Below are 24,624 nucleotides of genomic sequence, written 5' to 3' on the forward strand. Positions count from 1 at the left end.
GCTACAGGGAGTAGAAACAAAGAAGGTGGAGGATTTGAACTACTTAGGGTCAACCGCCTTGAGCAATGGCGTGTGGAAAAGAGGGGAAGAAACAGGCTCATGCAGGTTAGAAAAGGTGAAGTGTCAGGGGTACTTTGCGATAGAAAAATACCAGTCAGAATGAAAGGAAAGGTGTGCAAAACTGGTGAGACCAAGTTTGGAGACAGTGGCATTGAAGAAAAGACAGGAAGCAGAACTGGAGGTCATAGAGATGAAGATGTTGAGGTTCTCTGTGGGACTCACAAGGATAGGATAGGATCAGGAGTCTATCAGAGGGACAGTAAATGTTTGAGGTTTTGGAGAGAAGGTCAGAGAAACCAGACTGAGATGGTTCAGTCATGTACAGAGGAAGGATAGTGAATATTTTGGAAGGATGCTGGTATTGGAGGTTCCGGGTAGGATGTCTAGGGGAAGACCGTGTGGACGTAACTAAAGAGGACATGAAGTTAGTTGGTGTGAGAGAAGAAGATACAGAGAATAGGGTTAGATGGAGAATGTTTATCAATTGTGGCAACCCCTGAAGGGAAAAGTCCAACTGTGGCAGAATTAGGGAAAATGCAATAAACCATGTGTCAGCCTCAGAAATTTTTATTTACATGCAATAGTGCTCCAGCATGTGCAACCACAGAATGGCTACATTTAAAAGGAAAGTGTGGATTCAGGATATCCTTCATTTTGATTGCAGATGTGTCTGGCAAATCATAACTCATAATACTTACTCATCGATCTGTGAGGGGAGAATAATACTGACACACTGTCACAGCGGCCTCACCTGGCAATCATTTGGTAACCAGCAAATGAGTAAACACGCGGTTGCAGTCTAGTGTATCAAGTTCAGCTTATCAATGACTGAGTTAAAGATATTTCCAGAATCTCTCCCATTCAGTGATTTAAAAAGAACATGAAATAAACCAAAAAATAAATAACTATACAATATATAATCTCTTATATACTACGGAAACAATTTATGTTGCATACACGTGTTAATAGTTTGTTAATGATGAACAATGCATTATAAATTTGTGTTATTGATATACAAAATGAAGCTATTTTGAATAAAGCAAGACTTTTTTCAGCGATGATGCACCTTGAAATTACAGCATCAGACTTTTTTGAATGGTCCCTTTATGTAAAGCTAAGGTCCAAACATTGAGGATGGAGGTCTATGAGGAATGACGTGAGGAAGGTCTATCCAACAAGTGCTGAACTGAGAGGGGACCTAAAGGGAGATATTAAGGTCCTCTGAATGGTCTTCACGCAAAGAATAATGTCTCAAAAAACAAAAACAAACCAAAAAACCCTCCCAACCAGGAAAAGCTAAAAAGTCCAGCATTAATAGTCTATTTGTCTATGACATAGTGAGGTTGTATTTATGTATAGTCTTTTTTTCAATATGAAAATAACCTTATGTACAGTCATCAAACACTTATGTTCAAAAGCATAAATATATAAATATCTTTGATACAAAAATAAATATATTTTTTTTGTTTCTTCTGTTTGACAGTCTCATGCATCTGTTGTATTGGTGGTCCCTGTGTCCTCAGGCCGGGCTTCATTTGGGAGGATGTTCACTTCCTGTATTGTGTCGTGGGACTCTGGTGTTGTGGCCGTGGATGACGATGTGATGAAAATACCTTCATCTTCCAGAGACAGAAGAGGAAACGCTGTTGGTGCTATATTCAAAAGGGGGGAAAGAACGGTCAGAAAATGACTTCATAGAAAACAAATTCTGAGAAGTTAAAAGTAAAAGAATGAATATCAAAATAGTATCTCGGCATAGACAAAATTAGAATTTGAGCCTGTAATTCGCAATCCTATATCCATTCTTGATTTGTTAAGGACTTCAGCAAATTTTTGTTTCTTCCAAAGGAGAACAATAGGTAATACCGAAGTCAGCATTCTACACACACATTTATATCTTGACAATCATGACCATTTATAAATGAAGAGAGTAGGTTTGGGCATGAAATGTCTTTAACTCTACATGTCTTCAGCTATGACACTAAATCTCATCAATAATAAATAAATTGTTTGAAACTTTAAAGTTAAGATATATATTCTATTATCTTAGATTGTAATAATAACCAGTATAATTGCATGACATAAACATACTGTGAGAGATGCTTTCCAGTGAATGGTCACAGAAGCTGCCCTCCTTCCTCACTTCCTGCGACCTGAGAAGTTGGTGTGAGGAGTCTTGCAGCTGCAGAGTGGAATCTTCAGGAGAACAAAATGTTTGTTCCAGATGATCTGAGCCACTGGAGGAAAAAAAGGACAAAACAAAAAAAACAAAAATGTTATGGCATCAAAACACATATCTGTTATCCATCTGTGATCCAGTTAAATTAATACAAGTCAGGGACTAAAAATACAATGTAATTAGTTTAAAGTGTTATTTTTTCCACGTTTTTCGGCTGCTTATTCAAACCATTGAGTACAGACAAAAAAAAAAATCCCTAAATATTTACTCCCGGGTTGCTGAAATTCAGATTTTAACTATAAACGTACCTGGTAGAGTAGTGGTAAACAGGCAAATGTCCATTTGATACCATCTGTGGCAATAACGTGTCACACTCCATGTCAGAGTCCACTTCGTCCTGGGAAACACAGGGGCGTTGAAAAACCGAGAGGACTTTCACAGTGATGGAGTCTTATTAAAGAAGTCGATAAAAGAGCGTATTACCTGCTGCAGCCCTGGCAGGCAGTGTGCGGGGAGGTGAGGTTTGCCATTCGGTGTGTATTCTCCATTTGGGGAGTAAACTCCATGCGGGGCTGTCATGTGGGCATCCAGAGGGCAGTGGCTGACCAGGGCGAGTCCCTGGAGGGGAACCATGGTGTACTGGCATGATGACACAGGGGCAGCCACAGCGGGGAAGCACATGTCAGATGTTTGCTCTGGAATAAAAACAGAGCACTGTTATTATCCATGTTGAGGCGACCAACATTTCTGAAAGGATTTCAGGGATCGAGGAGCACCCACTCTGATTGGCCAAAGCCCTCCAGAGGCAGAAAGGGATGAAAGCAACGATGATAAAGACGAATGCTCCGAGGACGATACCGACGATGAGGTAGGGGAGGTCGCCCGACCGAGGCACCAGTTCATTGGAGGGCCACACGACTTGGTCTGGGGTTTCCGAAGGAGTAGGTCGCTGGTGATTTGGACGAGCTGAGAATAAAGAAAGCAGTCAGAGAGTTTGTATCTGGATTTGAATCCGACCGGAAACTGATTTCAACCTAAATCCGCCCTCACCTTTTGTTTCGAGGATCACCACGTTGCCGAATTCGCTGTCCCCTTTCTCATTAAAGCTCTGCATCTTGATGTCGTAGGCAGTTTCTGGCTGCAAGTCCGTGATGGAGTGCCAGTATCTGTCTCCCTCCACCACATCTTTCTTATAATCACTGTCATTATCGCTGTCGGTCGGCCGATAGTAAATGTAGAAGCCATAAATGGGTGTGTTGTTTGCGGGAGTGTACTGTTGAAAGGAAAACAAATATTACAAATGTTAGCCTGAATTCAAAGCAACAGAAACCGAATGGATTTTTTTTAGTTGTTGAAATCACTCACAGTCCATTTTAGAATGATGGTGGTTTCATTTATGGCTTCATTGTAGGTGATGTAGGGCCCATCGACAGGGCGCTCGTGGGTTCTGCCTCCTACCACGGTGTACGCCTTGGAAGGGGCGCTGGGCGGACTGGAGCCGATCACGTTGACTGCCACCACACGGAACTTATAGGACGTTCCTGGGGGTTAAAGATTGAGATTATTCATTTGAAAGAAAAGCTTGAGAAGTTGAAGCTCTACTTAGAGTGCTTGCTAATGATGTTTGTTTTCACATGATTTTAGGTTTATCCTCTCATAAGTGCTTGCGATTGCGATCTATTTTTTTTTTTTTTTTTGATTAATGGCGGTAATTACTGGAATGGTTCTTAACAACTCTCATTATACTGATGAATTTATGGGACATGGGAATGTAATTATGGAGGACATTATCATTGTAATTGCATGCTACAGTACGACTTCTCCCCTTGGCTCTGCCAAATCTAAATAAACTATGTGTGTGAAGATGGCTGACCTTTCTCCAGGCCCATGATCTCCACTGAGAGACGGGATGGGGGGATGTTCTCCACCGCAGTTATCCAGTCCTCTCCCGCCTTCTTCACCTTCTTGTACTCCACCCGAAATGACTGGATCGGGAACCCACGATTGCCCCGCGGAATCCATGTCACATACGCTGAGGTTTCTGTTGCCGTAGAGACGGTGGGCTTGTCTGGGGCTTCGGGAGCTGCAGAAGGGGGGCGAACGGGATCAAACATAGGACAGGAACTTACGAACCCGTTGTAAACTTTATACAAGTGGTTTATGATGGGGAAGAGGATGCATCATAGCACTTACTGAAAGATCATCCTTCAGTGACAGAAGTAAAGAGAAATAGAGAAATATTTGTTAAAAAGGGTGAATGTTAAAAGATGAAATTATCAAAGACCTGAATCTACACATAATTGATTGTTATTGTTAGTAAGTGTTATCCACAGAGGCAGAGTTTTAGGAAGCTGCAGTGCTGGACGGATACTTACGCGAAAGGCTCGGTGAAGGTACAGCAGGGGTTTTTGGTGGATCGTTGTGGCCTCCAAAACCTCTGCGACCTGCAGGTGTGAAAACAATTCATTCTTAGTAGTGTGCATGTGAGTGTTATATACAGGTATAATCTTTACACATGTTTGAAGGTAGTCTAATTTGTTTTTGAGCCCACAAATTTTTATATTCAAAATTTAAAAAAAAAATTCAGCTCTGAAAAAATATGGGTTGATACCTAGTTTCTACAATATTGATATTTAAAAATAAAAATTGCGTCTAGACAGTTTTATTTGTGGAAATCCATATTTTGTTCATTTACATTTGAAAAATAGCGATGCTTAAGGTAATCTATATTTGTTATTCATTTTCATTGTGATTGAATCCATAAAGCAACCAAGGGACAGCGGTCAGCATTCTTCTAACACACCTTTAGAAGAAAACTCACCTCTGTGCTTCAGTTAAACCTTAAAATGAAAATAATTTAGAAAAGAAAGGGGGGGGGGAGAGAAGCCTTTAACCTCTCTCTTTAAAACTTCCTTCTTGAACAATGCTATACCTTTGCCGGTTCTGAAGGTCATCATGGCAGGTTGTCCTAAACCTGCACAGTTTTTGGCTGCCATCTCCACCTCATACAGGCTGTCCGCCTGCAGTTTGGCCAGGGTCAACTTGTGAAGGGCGCCTGAGATGCTGCTGGATGTCCATTCTGCGAGAGGATCGCCCACCTGATTGAGAGAGCGAGAGAGAGAGAGAGGACTAAGTTAACCAGCACATAATCTGTGACCGTGAAGCGGGCTAAACTAGCATATGACTGATTTGGATAAATCATTTTTAGTAATACCTTTCTGTATTTGACCATGTACTCCAGCACGGGGGGTCCTCGGTCATGTCGGGGCCTCCAGGTGAGTTCGTAGTAGTCGGCCTTGCCGGTGCGTGGCAGGCTGAGAATGACCGGCGCCTCTGCAGGGAGGATCTGTCCGGGCAGCATGGAACAGTCGAGAGGCAACATGGCGCCGGAGGCACCAGGCCTCACCGGTGGCTGTTCTCTCAGCACCTTATCAGGGCTGAGTGGCCTGTACATCGTAGGCAACTTCCCCCGGGATGAGACCCCTAGAAACACCAAGCCTTCTGGTTGAAATCTAAAAACTTTTAAAAACGAAGCAAGAGAACCGAGGCTCTGAAAAGTTACAAATACAGCGGACTTACCGGTTGATATGGTGATGAGGCGAGTTGAGGCCTGAGAGCTGCCAACTCCGTTCTCAGCCATGCACTGGTAAAGGCCGTCATCCTGGGGGTTGACGTTGGAGACCCGTAGCATGCGTGAGGTGATGCGGTGGCGAGGTGACGGGGAAAGAGGTTGGGCATTGTGGAGCCACATCACAGAGGGCGTGGGTTTACCACGGGCCTGGCAGGTGATGCGCACAGTCTCCCCATACACCACCTCCTGCTGCTGCAGCTCCACTGTCACCTGAGGAGGTTCTGCAAGATGCAAACAATATTTTGAATATTGTGTGGGGCTGTAGCTGGAGGACTTTTAAATCACAAAATAATTGATCATAAAATGCTGGTTAATTTTTGGCCCATGTAATATTAAATACATTTGATTTAAAATAACACACAACAAGAACTCTCCACACATACTATCAGTGTGTGTGACCAAAATGGCATTGTGCATGTATGTGTAAAGCCTGTATGGTAGTGTGGAGGGCCCAGCAAGCAAAGTTGGGCCAGCTAGTTGATGGTTGGCTGCTTATGAATCAAGGGGAAAAAAAATAGAGCTCATTACAGCTACAGCACTTCTCTGGCTTCAATTAAAGCCAGCTGCAGTGAGACAAGCCTACAGCACACATGCATAAACATGCATGCGCGCGCGCACACACATACACACACAGACTGAAAATCACTATAAAAACAGCCATCCATATCCTAGACAATCAGGACCTGTTAAGGAAAGAGTTCTGTGCTCAGGTCTACATGTCTTTCACAAACAGACCTCTGTCTTACGTCGCTCCAGAAAACAGACAGCCTAATTATTAAATCCGTGACGCAATCAAACCGTTTTTCGTAAGGAACTTCATCCTGATTTGAAATTGAACATAATTTTATCCGGGATCCTGTGATTTTGTAAATAAACCAACCAGCACTTTTATTTATTATTCTAAAGCCCAGAAAGAGGGAAAATAAACAAGACCACTTTTTTTCTCCTTCACTTACCAAACACTTGCACATCATAGAGCACCATGGCAGAGCTGGGAGCGCCGGCAGAGTCGATACCATTATCGGCCCTGCAGATGTAAGTTCCCGAGTCACTCTCCGCCACAGCGTCGATCAGCAAGTTGGTGAGCAGGAAGTGTGTGTTATTGTGGACACGAACATCCTGCCCATCCTTCGCCCATGTGACTTGCGGTGTTGGGATGCCACTGGCCACACACTCTAGCACCAGCCGCTGGCCTCTGGTGACCATGATGGACTGGGATGCGGGTGGGTAAATGATACGAGCAGCTTCTGCTGTGGAGCCTGGAGAGAATTTAAGACAAATTAACCCCCCTTATTTTAGTATGAACTGTGTATAAGGGACTTTTTATCAAACATGTAGCTTAAACATCCATCTCTAAAATGCTTCTCTGACAGTTGCCTGGATTTTCTCCAAAAAACTTAAGTGTGATGTTAATGTCCAAAGATTTTTGTCATTGTCTCTGAAAATCAAAATGTTCAGATTTAGACTGAGAGCTGCCAACACCTGCCCTTTGATGGGTTCTGACGGCATCAGATAAAAATTGTTTCACTGAGCGTGCCAGTGTGAGCCATATGTGCGCCATAAGTGACAACAGTACTTTATAAAACCCGGAGGTTTTTTTCCACTCTCTGCCTGTGACAAGTTATATATGCCTTGGCTTTGTTAAAAATCTTTCAAAAAGTGTGATTTTTGATCAATATAAGGACAGGGGAAACTCACGACGTATGCGCAGGCGGTCAGCAGAGGTAGATGTTTTGACCTCTTGAGTAACGGGATTGTAAGCAGCACATTTGTATGGGCCCTCATCATCCTGTGTGGCATTGGCTATTTGAAGGTTCCCTGATGGCAGGATGAGGTAGTTACCTGTATGGAAAATAATAGTAATAGATGTAAAATTATGTTTTGTGAAGAGTACTATAAATCCAGTGCAAGTAACAAAATAAATAAATAAATTCAAATACATCAATACATAACAAAACCAATAATAAATAATCAGTTGGAAAATGATTACCAATTCGGAAATAGTACCGGGAATTGAATAAATCACTCAAAGCACAAATTATTTTACAGTTAAATATTATATGAACATGCACCATAAGAATGTAATGAAAAATTTAACTTGTTGGAAAACCATTGCATGAAGTCAATGTTGGGGTATGGTTGCACTACCAGGAGTGACCACATGATGGCGACATAGAGAACCACAAAGTTCAGAGAATTAATGTGGTATCCATTTCCTCACAGATAAGCTGGAGATATCACTACAGACAGCTCCCAGGCATCATCAGCATACCAGCCACAAAGTACTGGAGCTTTTCTTCACTTCCAGTGAACTTGGAGGCAAATAGTTTAAAAAATAAACAACTGCACTCCCATGTTTCAACATTCTCTAGATAACAACCTTATCGTCGGTTTAATGACAGATCAGATAGGAGGATTATGGCATTCCTGAAAATAATGCAGATTGAAAGGGACTAAAGAGGGCGGTAGTGAGAGATATTGAACGATACTGATGAAGCATTCGTGATGTGAGAGTAACCAGGTACCTTTGGATGTCTCCAGCCATTCCTGTTTCACACTGTATCGGACCTGAGCCTTCGGTTGGCTTTCCGGGAGGTGACATTCAATCACAGCGGTGTTGCCTTCGTCGACCTCTATTTCCTGCTGGTCGTCTGGCTCGAAGTCCCGCAGTTCTGAAAAACACACGCAGAGAGCAGTGTTAGTGCTGTTGTGTTGTTGTAAAATAGGTCACATATTATTTCACCACTAAATACATTGTGTGAATTTTGAGTGACTGCACATGTATAAAGTCTGAACCACAGTTAAATGAGTAACATAAACTCTCGGAATAGTAATATTTCAACATCTGCAGTCTCTCTGATCACTCTCCCCTCATTGTAGCCACATTTCCATTGCTTGTGTCCTCCCTTTGAAATTAAAAAAATACATCCCGCATAGGGTTAGATGGAGAAGGTTTGTTCGCTGTGATGACCCCTGAAGGGAAAAGCCGACAGGAGAAGAAGAAAAAAGAAGACATCCTTCACCATTTAACCATCTCTTTCCTTCTGCTTGATACTATGATGGGATTTAAGTTACAAAAATCTTGGCTCGTAGCCTTTTCTCTGTCTGAGGCTTATTTTTTTATTTCATGTCACTGTGAAGAAGGCCAGAGTCTGAAACTGTGTGTGGAACATTCAAGGAGGTGTCAATAATCCTGCCAAACATCATCCTGGGCCCAGATCACATTCTGTGGGAAATAGGGAGTGGGATTACTGGGGCCATGTGCTGTAACTGTGTCCTGCAGACACAGAGTCTGCACAGCATAGACATTCATCTGACCTATGACTCTCTAAACCCCCGCTGGAGCGGCCTTGAGGCCAGGCTACAAGGTCAAAGGTGAGAGGTGGCCATCCTATAAAGTTTCAGGGAAACATATCCAGCATAACTGTGCTCTTAAGCTTTGCAAGGGGACATGCTGCCCTAAGAATCAATAAAAGTGAAAATAAAATATTGAAGTGCAGGAAGGGCAAAATAAAATCAGCAATTGGACAAAAAGAAGACTAACTGTGAAAAGGAAGATAACACTTTCCAGGAGCATAGTTAAAATCTATTACCCGTAGGTTATTTATTTTTAACAAACAAACTCTCTATTCTTTCCAGGAGTGTGTTTGTCTTGGACCAATAGCACCGTTTGGCAGGGAGTCCAAGCTGCTGCCATACAGTCAGCTGATCAGCCTTTGCATACAGCCCTAATTCAATAAGCAGGGTTTAGTTAAGACCTATCTATTGATGGGGACATCACAGTGATTTACTCAAAGCACTGAGCAAACAGCTTCACTGCAGGCAGCTTTGATGGGTTCAACAGCCCTGCGCTCGCTGTCTGGTGAAACTATATAGCGGGAATATGAGAGAAGTGGGGGACATCAGGGTACATGCACAAACACACACACGCATCTTAATCTGTTGGAACTCTTATTCTAAACCATGAGAATCTTAGCCAAGAAATGCCATGCTAAGTGCCAAGTGTGTGTGCATGTGTGTGTGTGTGTGAGATATGGGGGGAAAAAAGACTTTAAGAGACTGAGCAGCGCTCCATTTGCTAAATCAATCAGGTACTGTTTTCACAGCCTCCCTCCTCTTGCTCCCTCTCATATCTGCACACCTTCATGTTCTTGCCTCCCCCAAATTCCTCTACTTATACCTTTTAACCCCCACTCCCCCACTACATTCTTTACAGGAAAAACCCCGCATGGGTGCCTCTCAGGTGTGTTTGCGTGTGTGCATGTACATGTACATCTTGAGTGAGTGTGTCTCCCACAGTCCGCGAGTGAGGAGGGTGAAAGGAGATAAAGTCAAAGCAGACCTTCTAGCCAAGGGCGGCTTGGCAGGACAAACTCAAAAATATCTAGAGCAACGCATTCATCATTTTTATGTGAGACAGCAGGGGCTCAGCGCATGTGTGTATCTAAATTATAACTTGATTGTGCAATGTGCTTTGACTTCACGTTGAGCAGATACATCTTTGCAGCAGAAGGGGGGGCTGCCTGGTTGAATTGTTAGTAGAAGCTATAACCAAAACTATTCTGATCGGAAAAAAAAAATGGCCAAACTAAAACAACTTTCTCACCAGAGCAACTTCTTCAGCTTTTGGACATTGAATGGGGATGGACACATTCAAAAGGTATGCTTAGAAGGGAAGGTGGGGGAAAACAGAGCGGTTTCACATGTGGCCATTTCAAAAAGAAACATTTACCGCTGAAGCGATTGCAAATTTTTCTCTCTCTCTCTTTCTCTCACATCTCAACAAAAGCTGCAAACCGAAGTTATGATAACAAATAGGTGGGAAAGTGAAAGATAATGAAAGGTGGGAAAGAGCGAGAAAGTGAGAAGGTGAGGAGTGAGAAATATAGTGGGAGAGCTGCGTGCGAGGTGAAGTTACAGAACGCCCCGAGGAGAATGTGACATTGCGTCTCATCTTGTGTTCAGATCTTGTCTCGACTGGCCTAAAACACCTTCAGTTTCACCATCTGGCAAAGTCATACATCACAATTCATGTACAACTATAAGAGCAGTTAACAGCCCCCCCCATAACCTGATAATATGGTCAAGTAAGGAAAACGCCCATATCCTCTGTCCAGCTTCACACACACACACACACACACACACACACACACACACACACACACACACACACACACACACACACACACACACACACACACACACACACACACACACACACACACACACACACACACACACACACACACACACACACACACGAACACACACACCACAGTTATCTCCCCTCTACTTTTCACAAAACAGCCCAATTATGGGGCCATAATTTCTAGTGAGCCATTCTGTCAGACCTAATGGAGAGGAATGGGTTGTTTTGGGGAGCCGAGTGGCCAAGTGAGGCGGGGGGGGGGGGGGGGGGGGGGGGGGGGGGGTGGGCTTTACGAGGAGTCCCGGTCCCCTCTTCCTGCTGACTGGCCCCTGCCCCCGGGTCCCCGCCATTCCTTTAGCTCGAGTTACACAACTTCAGGCCCCTTTCAGTCCCAGAATGCATATCAAATGTAACACCGCACACTTACACAAGCGATGCACCAGAAAGTCAGGAAAAAGAAAAATTGACTTTAACCGCATTAGATCGATGACAGTAAAAGCTGCCATTTGTTTTTCTTTACACGATGAGATAATTCATGGCTTTTATCCTGCAGCACAAATGAACTGTAGACTCGGACTAAACACAACAGTGGAAAAATACAACATTGCCCTGCTGCTGTTGAGGAACTAGGCAAAAAAAAAAAAGAAAAAAAAGTCAATCAAACTGTGATCTGGATCCCCTGAACAGGCCCAAAAAGGCACCAAAAAGGGACTGGTGTGTGTTTATTTGCTGTAATTATACATGTGGCTACTCACTGGCAGCGGTGATGTTAGCAGGCACACTGGCCAGGGCTCCAGAGCCAGTGGTGGCCACACACTGATATCTGCCCACTGTCAGGTTGGAGAGCGTAGGGATAAACAAGCTGTTGGGTCCCAGTAACACGCCAAAGTCTCCATCCGTGAGCTGTTGGCCATTGAGTCGCCAGCTGATGTTGGCAGAGGGAGGTCTGGTGCTGCAGCGCAGGTTTACAGTGCCTCCCATCTTCTGCACCACTGAGACAGGCTCTTCTGTGAACACTGGAACCTCGTCTGGAAAAGAGATCGCAAAGAGAAGTCAGCAGCAGCATAATGACTTTAAGTTCATGCGGGGCAATGTATAAAGCTGTTTATTTAAGATACTGTTCTTGTTTTTTTCTTTGGACACTCTGCTTCTTTTCTTTTGAATTCAGACTGGGTGGCTTGAGCAGCTCAATACAGGCTGTGCACCAGAATATTTTATGTTTGGCAGGGCTTCTTCAACGCCAGGTGTTCCAAATGAGAAATGTAACAGCACTCATACACCAAGGATGGACATCAATCATGTGAACCATAAACACCGAAAAATGTCTGAGAAGTGAACTTTTTGTTCCAGTACTGGTGATTTGTACTATACTATGATGTATAGGGTTTATCTTATTCTCTTCCCCTTTACTCACCGGAGACAGAGGCGCCGCCCTGCAGGCAGCATAGTAATACTGCACCAAGAGCACACAACACTGGGGCGCTTCTCTGTTTCATCCAAGGAGTCCAGTCTCGCTTTCCAGACATCTTCCATACACTACCCCCCTGTGACAAACAAACAGAGAAAAACACACAAATAGGCAAGGTTAGACAGTTATTTACACTCTAAACAAATATAACCCATGGGTGGAATAAACAAATGCAAAACTCCAACTTGAACCAAAGCACCAAATCTCAAATCCACCAATTTAGAATTTATAATGAAGCTGCTCTCTCTCTAGCTCAATCATACTTGTGTATATACAGGACTGTCTCAGAAAATTAGAATATTGTGATAAAGTTCTTTATCTTCTGTAATGCAATTAAAAAAACAATAAGTACTTTTTCATGATATTCTAATATTTTGAGATAGGATTTTTGAGTTTTCTTAAGATGTAAGCTATAATCAGCAATATTGAAATAATAAAAGGCTTGCAATACTTCAGTTGATTTGTAATGAATCCAGAATGTATAACTTTTTTTTGTAATTGCATTACAGAAAATAAAGAACTTTATCACAATATTCTAATTTTCTGAGACAAGTCCTGTACACACACAAACAGACGGCCATTTACAAAATGGCAGCTCTTTCTGCAAGACCCTCAGCAGGCACACTCTCGACACAAACACAGCCTCTCTTTTGTATCAAACCCCCATCTCACTGCATCTCCTCCACCTGCACCAGGAAACCATCATGCCAGCATTCATCAAAGGGGCGCCCTCATTCTGCAGCCTGTAACCCGACCCCTCTGCCTCCCCGCTCAGGTGTAACCGTTACAGGTAGAAGGTCCAAGAGGAGGAAGGAGGGGGGAACAGAGGCTGCATTCATCAGGTAGGACAAAGAACAACTAATGAGAGGCCATGGCAGCGGGGGATTGGGGATATATACATATATATATATATATATATATATATATATATACACACACACACACACACACACACACACACACACACACACACACACACACACACACACACACACACATACATATACTGTACATACATATATACATATACATGTTCATCTACATATACACACACACACACACACACACATACATAGACATATACATATCCGTTTACTGGATGCAGATTCTTTTATACTTTGCAAAAGTAACCTCTGAGGTGAATTGAGAAAGATGATGGTAATAGTTGGTTTATTAAAAGTTCATGTAGAGAGGGGAGCTTTTCTCCCTCGTCGCTAGCTGCCAAGTTTCCCGAATTCTTTCCTGTCAGGTTAAACTAACAACTTCCCGTCAGGATGAGGAGGGTGGTCCTGCAAAACTGAATCTCTCTTTCTCCCTCCCGCGCGCACATACATATATGTCGCTGAACATGCATATACTCTTATGCATAAACTTTCCTGGGTTGATACAGTGAAAATGGAAGCACACAGCTTTCTCATACATATTTGTCTAGATCTTATTATGGCAAGGGGATGATAAATGACCGTCTAGGACAAGACTCATACACACAAGACAAAGAAGGGGCCAAAGCAGGACAGTAAGAGAATGGAAACTCTTGCAGCCTTCCTTAATCATCTAATGGCTCCAGTGAAAATGTTTGGCTGCTGGGTACAGTTATTGAAAATGAGCAAAGCTGCTGGCTGATGGAAAAACAGCTATGTTGGCTGCCAAAGTAGACCGCGCATTGCACAATATGTGTGTGTGTGTGTGTGTGTGTGTGTGCAGCTTCAGATATTACTTGTTCAAGCTGGGTTGATAGGGATGGAAATCTAAAATTCTTTGTCCACAATTCCACTAGCAATTAACGTTCATATTGGGTCTGATTTTTTTTTTTTAATAGTTTAATAGTTTAATTATCGCTGAGCTGCAACTGGCATTGGTGCTACCTTCTTTAATAAAAACACACTTTTGACCTCCATCTTTAGCACAAATGTCTCTGTTAGGTCTCTCTGTAGTTAAAGGCACAGTCAACTACAAGACTCTCTGCAAATCAGAGTAATCTCAACCGCTTTTTTCTAAAGAAATTCATCAATAAAGAGTTACCCTAAAACATGAGGGGAAAAAAAGTTAAAGTAAGTTTATGGTCAGCCCATAACTCTGCCTCCAATATTGATCGACGATGGCTTTATGGAACCATAAAATTTGCAAGACAAACACAATTCAAGAGGGAAAACATTGGCATATTCTCCATTAAGTTTTATATACATTGTTAGCAAACCAGGTTTGGCCATTACCAACAATAGAGAACAATATCTTGCTCTCCAGTTCATGCCGCAAAGACATAAACATGCCAAAAAAAAAAAAAAAAAAAAAAAAGATTTACACACTAAACGGTGCTGAAAGTACCGGTGGAGTCATATTTTATTAGAGGCAATCATCATGCAATCAGCTAGTGTTAAGACTAAAAAAATAATTTAAAAAATATCACCACCTTACATATAGGTAGAGATTAATTAAGTCATTGGAGGAGCTCATCTGAAGTAGCCCCGGTGAGTAAACAAACAGCAAGCTTCTGGGGAACCAAGAGCAAGCAGTGCTGAAGGCTTTTGGCTTCTGTGGCCGGTGGCTTTATGGACACAACCTGGGACAGCTGCCCATAAAAGACACATACATCTGTATTAAGCACCTGTCCCAACTGTGAGTCGCTAACCGTAAACCACACTGGTCCATCTGCCAACTGGACACACGGCAGGGTATACAACCTCACCTCCGAGGCCTCTTAACTAGCCAGCTTGTTGCCAGTTTCTGTCTCTTTCCCACAAAAATAAACAACGTGGCAGCGAGTCAGAAGTATGGACAAAAAGAAAGATGGGGGCTCTGGTTTAATAGCGGTATGAAAAGCCCTCTCATAGATCACCCATCCCCTTAAAAACAGCTTCTCTCCTCTGAGTCTGCTTCCCCTGATTCATTAGTCAGCTGGGCCCTGTGTTTGCTTAGCGAATACCCTGTCTCGAGATGAAAAGTTGGCCTGACGTCTATGTCCAGCTTTTTCCATCCATCCCGCCCGGAGAAGACACACGCAGAAAGAAGAGTGAAAAGCCTCCTCCACATCAGCGAGGCTGATAAAAAACAGACTTGAGAAAGCCCCCCTTTTAAACTAAGAGAGTATGTGTGTATATGTGTGTGTTTTAGGTATCCGAGACTGATCAGTAACAGCCTTACCACAGACCAAGAGCAGTGCATAGCAAACACTTTGTGGGAGTATCGAGATGGTACTGCAAATACTTGAATGACAGCGCTGTAAGAGAAGGGTGTGAGCTGCTCATTTCTGCCAGGACTGAATGATTAAGCAGAGCAGATTGGTGCCTGCAACCAAGTTTAAATTTAAAAAGAAAGATGTCCGTAAACAGTAAATCAGCCTCACATCCTGGATCAATGATTAAAACATGCGCACAGTTCCTGCGGGCGTGCAGATACTTATTTAACAGAAAAAGAAATGATGTGTGGCTGACCATATTTCGCTCCAGAGATACCTGCTCACTGGAAGAAGCAAGGATCCTGCAGTGTGATGTATCAAAAGTCTTATCAAAACACCATGCACTTACACACGGTCCTGTGACTGGATCTAGACATCCCCCTTTAAGAACTCGACAAGTGTGTGTATCCAAGTGAAGCGCTATGTATACATGAAATGGAGATAACCGGCAGAATCTACAGAACGTCTCATTGGCAGCGCCGTGCAGGCATGCATGCATGCATGCACCCATCCATCCCGGCCGTAGGTATGCGCATACCTTATATGTCATTGTGCGAGAGAGTCACTAGACAGAAGTTCATTGCGAGCGTGCTAAGTAAAGACACGGTGGCCCCAGTTCTCCCGGGTTACTGCCGGTTCCATTGTCCTCCTGCCTCCGTGGATAAATTCATTTTGACAACCTTGCTAATTGGACAAAACCAGACTAGAGCCTCCTCCCCTGAGCTCTCACATTCCATCTGCTTTCTGGCATGAAGAGGACACACAGGAGGGGTGTTGGGGGTTGGAGGGAGTAGTAACTCCTTCTGAGGAGCTGTTGAATATTTATCACCTCCCCAAACTCCCCTCGTGCCCTCCCCCTCCCCGAGTTTTACGTCTTTTTACACCCCCCCCCCCCACCCCCGGGTTCTCCAAACACCACAAAGCCCCCCCCTTTAGATAAACACATGCGGTGTCAAGTGTGAGGAGTGCCGAGGATTCAACTGCCCTGCTCAGGCCCGCGGCCCACAATGCCATGCTGCATAGCTGCCATGCGGGAGGCCAGTTGCCCCTGGCGACGCTAACAGGCAGAACGCACCTTAATAGAGTGGAGAGTCATTGTAAAGCAGTGAGCCGGTGCACAGACAAAGACCCCGCGGACCCCTGGAGAAAGGGGAGACGCTACTCTGGAGGGCCCGGGGAAGAGCTGATGAGCCCTGCTCAATGACCAAGGAGGGGGGGGTGGTTCAATGACCAAGAGGTCTGAGTAGTGTGCTGAGAGTTTGGGCAGCCGGAGGTAGAAGGGGGGCTCGGTGTCTTCATGAATGCTTGTTAGTTGGGTGAAGAGGAAACTTTGGTGAGGAAGAAGTGGGGGGGGGGTTGACTGAGAAACAGAATGGTGACTCAAATTAATAGAGAGGATGTCAACTGGCAGGCAGGCAGAAGGAGAGGATGGTTGAAGGAGCGTAACCCGATGTGTTTTTCTCCTGTTTGTCATCGGCCCGGGTGAAGGGAGGCAGAGGAGGGTCCGCTTTGCAAATCTGCAACGGAACCGAGTTTGCCACTGGACCATCACACAGGCACCGAGAAGAAAGCATGAGAGATTTCCATTATCAAAACAAGTCTGCCACCTACAGTTGGACACCTATAATACAAAAAGCATGACCTGATTCGGGGTGCCTGATATCACTTCTTGTGGAAAAGCTTTTTCCTCTTGAGTCAGAGGCGTCTTCACGGTTGTGTGATGGAAAAATATGGCGTGATTCTGGTTTTCCAGCATCCACTGGTGCACGGGGATATCGCAAAGCGGCCAGAATGATCCAAACAGGCAGTCCTCTCCCCTGAGGCTAGCTCTCTTGGAAAAGAGGACAACATTTTGGAGACTCTCTGTCTCTTTCTTGGCCTAAAATCTCAACCCAACAGGTGGAAAGAAGGCAGCTCCAAAACCTCCACTCTGGACATCACTTGTTCTCATGCCATGAAATCACACATCAAAAGAATGAAAGCAGCTCTAACGAGATTGAGAATCACACGCACACGCACACACACACACACACACACACACACACACACACACACACAAACTTCACAAAGTCTTAAAGAGCTATATGCTTTTCCAAACCCTGCTTTGACCCTGAACCAACACTAACGAGCATCAGAGAGTCTCAAGGATTAACGACAGAGATCAGAACAGACTCACAATTGTAAGACAGGGGCATCCTAATCAATTAGGCGCCGCAGAATTACCATAATTTAGACGAGGAAGCCGAATTAACCACGGAGAGCTAATTACTGTGCCACGGCAAACACACCCACCCGCATTCCTTGGCCCAGTGCGCCATGCCAGCGTGCCCAACCAGGCCATGGGAACGGGAGGGGGGGTATCATAATTTTTTTTTTGGGGGGGGGGGGGTGAAAAATGTAAGAAAGGATGGAAAGATGGAAGAGATAAAAGTTTATGGAATTATATGAACCGCTGGTGCGAACTCTACGGCTTTTGTCATGAACGGATATTTTGCGATACAATTCCATACAATGCAATTTCAGATATAAATACAATTCATGCATTTAAAAAAAAGGTATTCCAAACAGTTTTTTTTTAAAAAAAGAGGAAAAATTGATCGATTTAGCCTCGAGCTGCTCAAAGTACCAAAGCAATATCCCCTTCAGGAAATATAAGCACCACCTTCGGGATAAAGAAATAAAGTCGTTCTTATTCTTAGACCTTGCTAGTGGTAGAATATTATTTTTATTATACTAACATGCTCCGAAATGTTGACATGAAACATGCTTTAAAGAAAGGTCTGTGGACTATCATTATCTTGAGTAACCGGGCCATCGTTTTTCACCTTTATTCTTTTTTTTCTGGGTGGGGGGTGGGGGGTTAAAATGTATTTTTTGGCGCTTTCAGAGAAATTCCAGCCCGCTTGCTGACATGTCCAGGGCAGCTATCTCCAAAAAAATCCACAAGACATGCCAGTATGATATAGGTGGATAAAAACACCACGGGAAGATGAAGAGTATGTTTTACGGTTACATGGGTGAGCAGTGAGTTCAAGTCATTTAATAAAAAGAAGAAGAAAAGACGTTTCTCTGCACCGCACAAATCCCAAGACGGCGGTTTACTGCTCTTTGGACAAAACAAGATATTTAAAGTAAGCTGAAATGTGTGTCTTGAGATTCCTACTTCAGAATCACTTTAACCATGCAACATTCATCCAAGTGCACGGACACACACACACACACAAACACACACACCATTTACTCATCATACAATTGCACACACTTACATATTTCATATGCCCACAATCATTCTTTCCCCGCCTGTTTTCTCTCTGTGCACGCACACACGCACAAACTTGATGACACACAAGAAAGCAATCACACAAAGTCCTATTACATGGTAAAAGTATACTCACAGAGGCACATAAATATGCAGACCTTGGGAAGTTTTTCCAACATCAAATGCCAACACAGGCTACTACTTAAGTCTTAGCCTGGGTAGATAATCGACAGAGACGCTGAAGTCATGCAAACTAAAACGTTTCTGGGCAATATATAGTAAAACTAGAAAAAAAAAAAACAACCGTCTTTGAGGACAACTATCTTGAGTTTCTTTTTTTTTTGGATGACCTGCAAATTTTTGTCAGTCCAGATCATATGAATCCATTAATTGTGGCTCTTCACAGATATCATATATTTATTCATTCATTCAGATACACATATGCATGCATACATACATATATACACAGGCTACTCCTTGTGTGTTAGTGCGACATACAGAGGGAAGGGGGGGGGGGGTGCAAGGGGGTGAAAGGGGCCCCAAAACTCCTTTGGCAGCTCATGCATCAGGGTGAATGGAACCAATTATAAATCAAGAGCAATTTCTTCCTATTATTCAGCAGGACCCGGGAGAGAGAGGGAGGGAGAGGGGGCTGCCTGGCCCTACAACTCTCAGTGGGAGATGAAGGGAAGAAGAAGGGGGAGTAGGGGGAGGGAAGAGGGAGTGAAATATATGAAAAACAGATATGGGGAGGTATTAGGAAACGAGATAAGGCAGACAGAATGGAGGCGAGGGAGACAGGGGAGTGGAGAAAGCCTGTAAAGTTATGTGTAAGAACCGAAGGGGGAGAACTTATAGGAATAACAGCTACGAGGGGGGAATTAGAAAACTGAGCAGAGGCAGGAAATTGAACAGAACACTCTGCGTCATGTGTGTGCGCAATGGAGCAACCGGCAGCGTCTGGTTCCTCCACAGTTATACAGTAAAGGCTGCCGGGTCCCTAAGAGTTTGTTAAGAGGATAAACAGCTGGAGGAGGCACGTTTTCAAAAGGGGGGTGCATGGGAGGGGGCTCCGGGTTTCAGAAAGTGGATTAGTGTTGGAGAGACGCAGCAACACACATCTACCATTTGTCCCGTCACTCAGAGCCGTGGATGTTTCTCCCTCCTGATGCTCTGAAGCATCATAAAATCAAAGCTCACACGCGGGAGGTCGGACAGAAAACAAAGACGTATTGTTACTTGGAAAATTCCAGTCGTGATAACCTCAGGGGCCGACTAACTAACTTATGTGGTGCCCAGTGAGTTACTCTATTCAATCATGTCTTCTCTTGCCATCTTTGCATTTTTCAATGATGAGTTGTTTTTTTCTCCCTCCGCCTCTTTATGGAGTAACCCTTTTATATCTGATTATTGCTTGAAGCCCTGTAACACAAACCAAAAAATCTACATTTTTGTTTCCAGCATGGTTTTATTGCTTTGTTCACACATGCACCGTGCAACTACAGCTCCAGCACGCATAAAGACCAGCCCTGCACAATAACTGACTCCATTAATGCCGATGAAACCCCGTCCAGTCAAAAGGGGAGCCAGTGAGTGACTGGGCCTGAACCTTGTGCCTGTGTGTGAATGATCCATTAAGGCATCTGGGGGGGGGGGGGGTTGCTTTTGGCCTCGTAACAAGAAGCACTAATCTTTCTCCAAATATCGGTTTTTATACACAAGAGTCTATTTGACTCCTCAAACACACACTGCTTTCTTACCCTGGCCTGGAGATGATCAATAAGCAAACAGCAATTACACCAGATTTACATTGTGTGCTCACACGCTGGAGGGTTAAAGTTAACTTCATTAGCCATTAAGAGGTTCTTAACTTTTTAAGAAGTGAAGCAAATTAACTTAACTGCTTTCAAGGGCTTGGGGAAAATCCCTGTAAGGCTGTTAAAACAAAAAGCCTGAATATTAACAGAAATTTAACCCGAAAGCCACATTCAGATAAGGTTTTTTTTTTGAAAGTTATCTGAAACCGGCCAGTGGGCTTATTTTCCTCTGCTTTCCATCTTAGGCATTTTTTTCCCGTCTCCCCTTTCCTTCCGTCCGAGCCGTCTTCATCCTTGATCCGGTAATCTGTCTGATTGCAGCTCTGCTTAATTAGCCTCTCTATCTGAAACTTTCTCCTCGACCCCCCCCCACACACACACACAGACACACACACACACTTTTTTTTTGACAACGCATTCCTCCTTTTCTCTGTGGTCCGGGCTGACAGAGGATCAGGAGGGGAGAGGTATGCAGCCCCAGGGGAGGGGCCCGGACCCTGGCCACCTGCCAGTCCAGGTGTCCCGCACTGGTTATCCATATCTGACTGGCCACGGAAACCCTCCCGGAGGGCAGGGGGCCCAGGGACAAGCCTCCAATCTGTCAGCACCAAAGAACTAATGCACCGCATGTCAGCGGGCCAGTAATGTTTAGCACAGCTTCATCAGGGTTGCTGGTGACTCGGTTAAACACAGGTTAGTGAAAACATCTTGCAGGTAAGGACAACAGACCCTGACTGGACAGGAGCCAAATGGTCGCATTGCAAAAAAAAAAAAAAAAAAAAAAAAAAATGTACCCGCCATCTGTTATGACTGTGTGAGTGTACCCGCTGTCATCCAGATGAAAGTGTGCCCTCAGGAAGGATTTTTTTTTCTTTCCATCTCCTTTGTGCTTTAACACCAGTCTTACACCCTCTACAACAACAAAACTGCTGTCCGGTGCAACAGCGCTCAGATCCCACACATCCCCGCTAGATACCTGCTAGCTCAAAAATACATGTCAAGGTACATCTTGGAGGACTTCAATTGGATTAAAAAAGCATGTGTGTCACACGAAACACGACCCACCATTTTGTGCGCTTTCCTAAAAGAAATACATTTTTGAAAAACAAAACACTAGAGAGAGAGACTTCACTGCCACTGGCTCTAAACCCAAATCCACATTGTAAGTTTCCTTGTGATAAATGCTAAAACTCCAGTTTCCATGAAACAAAAGACCCTGCACTTGAAAGAGTGGAAAATTGGCAGCTCCGCCGTTCCTTTGGCAGGTAGTCAGGATCAAATGTAATTTCACGTTATTGTCAACCAATTTCTGCCAAACTCTTTTGGGCGCGTCAGTCGGCACTGAAAAGTAAATGAAAGTCTGTCTCCGGTCGTCACTTAGATGATCATTTTTTTGCCTGTGAATATTCATAACAAAATGAAAGCTTAATATCAATAACACATAAGTCTCCATCACAAGAAAAAGAGATTATATGACTCAGTTTTCAATAATCAGACGAATTTCATTGCTATATCTTCTCGTTGAGTTCTTAATTGTAGACTAATGTTTCCTCTCAAGCTGCTCCTTTTTTATCTAATGCCTGGCCAAAGGTGAGAAGGATCCTGAGACAGCAACTGTTCAGTTAAACTGTCAATGAGAGGAATTATTCATAGTTGCAGAGCTATTTTGGATAAATACAACATCTCAACACTGTAGCGAGCCTTTCAGTGTCATGCCAGTGGAGGTTATGCCCTCACCAGCTAGATCTGCTTTGCGTTATTGGCACAGGCCCCTCCGCTTATGAACAATGACCTGTAGGCTCTGGATGAACGGAAAGGGTCCAAAGCAGTGTGAGAAACAGGCAAGATAATCAGGCCGGAATCAATTTGTTCAACTTTGATCCGTCCGACTGCCAGAGCTGATCACTGACGACGATGACAACAACAGCGGCAGTGCCTGCATCTGAACAAGGGGCTCCTTTTTTTTTTTTTAAACTGAGACCAATTAATTCCCTTATAAACTGCGCGCCCAATTAGAGGAGGCCAGTCTATTTGTCTCGACTTTTAATCCAAGTGACACCAATTCAGAGGGAACAACTGAACCCCCACCACCACCACCACCTTGTCTGATGCTCTGATGCCATGTCTGTCCCTGGACCAGCAGCCGGAGGGTGGGGATGTGGGCAAATGTATTCCAAACAACAAACGACACCTGGGCTTGGAAACCTGAGCGCCAGCGGCTGTTCCTCCACGGCCCCTGTTGAGACTGACCCCCCCACCCCTTCAACTCTGCCATCACACTCACACACCCCAAACCCCCCGCCAGGCCAAGACTCATTAGCAGGGATAAAGACAAACATTTTCTCATTAAAATCAACCCTTGAATGGGAGGATGAGGAGGCTGCGTCCTCCCGGACAGCTGTCAGCGGATCCACCGGGACTGTGAGGAAAAAAGTAGTAAACATGGCGTTGTTTGTGTGTGTGTGAGTGTGCGTGTGTCGTCGGTTCGCGGTACCGATTGTGATCGGTGATGTAGATCGGAGGGGATGGATGGATGGATGGGAGAGTGGGGGGGTCACCGTGTCTGCTCGGTTGGCCCCCCACAACAGCGGGTCCAGGCTGCGGCCTGCACGACGCGGACGCGTTTTCCTTCCAAGGAAAAGAAAAAAAAAAGACACCCACGGATCCCCTCCGCGAAAATAATTAAATGAAACTCACATCCTTGAATGTGCGCGACGTGTCACCGGACTCGGATCGTCGGTACGCGCGGCTTTCCGGGCGACGGGCTTCAAAATACTACCGAAACAATCGGAAACTCCCGGGGGAAGAATCGGCACACAGAGTCCATCGGACGGGATCAGATCGGGCTGAATCTCGGCATATTGGCTCCTTGGAGAGCAAAAGTGTGATAAATATCGATTCCGGGTTCGATCTCGACAAAAAGTAAAACGTTTTGGTGCGGATTTGAAAGCTAAAAGCGGCTGATTTGGAGAAGCGGAGAAACAAAAACACAGCCGTACGAAGCCGAGCGTTGGGACACTTTATAGTGGTTTTAAAGTTACTTTAAAGTTGTGCAAAAAACCTATTAGACTGCAAACACACACACACACTATCACACACTTCTTATTTACAACATCGAGGGAACACATGTCGATCGTAACACGGGGAAACGGGTTGACATGAAACTCACCAAAGCTGATGTATTTGGCGATCTCACCGCGTTTCTGCACGCCGAGCTCTCTTCTGCGGCGAGTTTTAGTCCCCCCAAAAATAAAAGAAAGTTTTTCAACTATCTTTTTTATAAACTAAAGCCTCGCCGCTTTAGTAATTTACTGCGATGCCACCGACATTTTCTTCGGCTCCCCCCGAGTTCTCACATTGAAAGGCCGTTTTTGGATGACTGAGCTCTCAAACAATTCTCCCCCCTTTTGCAACGCCTTTTCGAGTCCTCCCACTTCCCAAGCAGGAGGAGGGATCTGAACAATAGGAACTGGCTCCCAAAAAATCCCAGAGCGAGGTCCTGTTTCTGCTCGCTGCAGAGATCCTCCTCCACGACCGCCGAGGGGCTTTTTTTTTTGCGCGCCGCGCAAAACGTGGAGAGAGCCGCGCCGAATATGATGCGCGCCCACAGATGCGCCTCACAAGGACAACATGTAAAGAAAAAAAAAAGAGCGTATCTGCTCCTGTGGCCATCCGGAGGAGAAATCCCCTCCCCCTCCCTTTCCCGTCCCCTTTCCCCTCCCTGCCTGCCTTCCTCCTAATTTGGTATGCGTTGGTCCCCACAGAGTTTGTATTGACCCCCGTCCATTGAGGCCTGCAGGCTCTCCAGTGCAGCTGTGCTCTGCTGTCTTGTGTTGTTGTGGACGGGTTAGGGCCCAGTCTGGACTGTGTTACGCACACACACACA

General features: G+C 44.4%; 1 protein-coding gene across 1 annotated transcript; it reads right to left on the reverse strand.

The window, feature by feature from the left end:
* Window positions 1–611: 611 nt before the first annotated feature.
* Window positions 612–24,386, reverse strand: boc (BOC cell adhesion associated, oncogene regulated). Its single transcript, XM_086151184.1, has 18 exons — window positions 23,908–24,386; window positions 12,434–12,563; window positions 11,775–12,047; window positions 8,396–8,542; window positions 7,569–7,712; window positions 6,827–7,129; window positions 5,819–6,091; window positions 5,454–5,722; window positions 5,172–5,337; window positions 4,615–4,683; window positions 4,113–4,322; window positions 3,605–3,780; window positions 3,290–3,512; window positions 3,020–3,205; window positions 2,723–2,934; window positions 2,548–2,636; window positions 2,152–2,297; window positions 612–1,712 (listed from the first exon to the last, which is right to left on the reverse strand). Exons 2-18 carry the CDS (start codon window positions 12,543–12,545, stop codon window positions 1,546–1,548), a joined length of 3,165 nt encoding a protein of 1,054 aa, XP_086007310.1. The 5' UTR covers window positions 12,546–12,563; window positions 23,908–24,386; the 3' UTR covers window positions 612–1,545.
* Window positions 24,387–24,624: the final 238 nt, after the last annotated feature.

Source organism: Fistularia commersonii, chromosome 8 (genome assembly GCF_037954325.1).
Source record: "Fistularia commersonii isolate RoL2024-O1a breed Wild chromosome 8, RoL_Fcom_v1.0, whole genome shotgun sequence".
Lineage (NCBI taxonomy): Eukaryota > Metazoa > Chordata > Actinopteri > Syngnathiformes > Fistulariidae > Fistularia > Fistularia commersonii.

Coding starts and splice junctions, on each gene's coding strand:
- boc (XM_086151184.1), bottom strand. CDS start 12,545: ATGTCTGGAAAGCGAGACTGGACTCCTTGGATGAAACAGAGAAGCGCC. Junction 7,130..7,568: donor TGACCGCCTGCGCATACGTC/GTGAGTTTCCCC, acceptor AATTCTCTCCAG/GCTCCACAGCAGAAGCTGCT. Junction 5,723..5,818: donor CCTCATCACCATATCAACCG/GTAAGTCCGCTG, acceptor TGGTGTTTCTAG/GGGTCTCATCCCGGGGGAAG.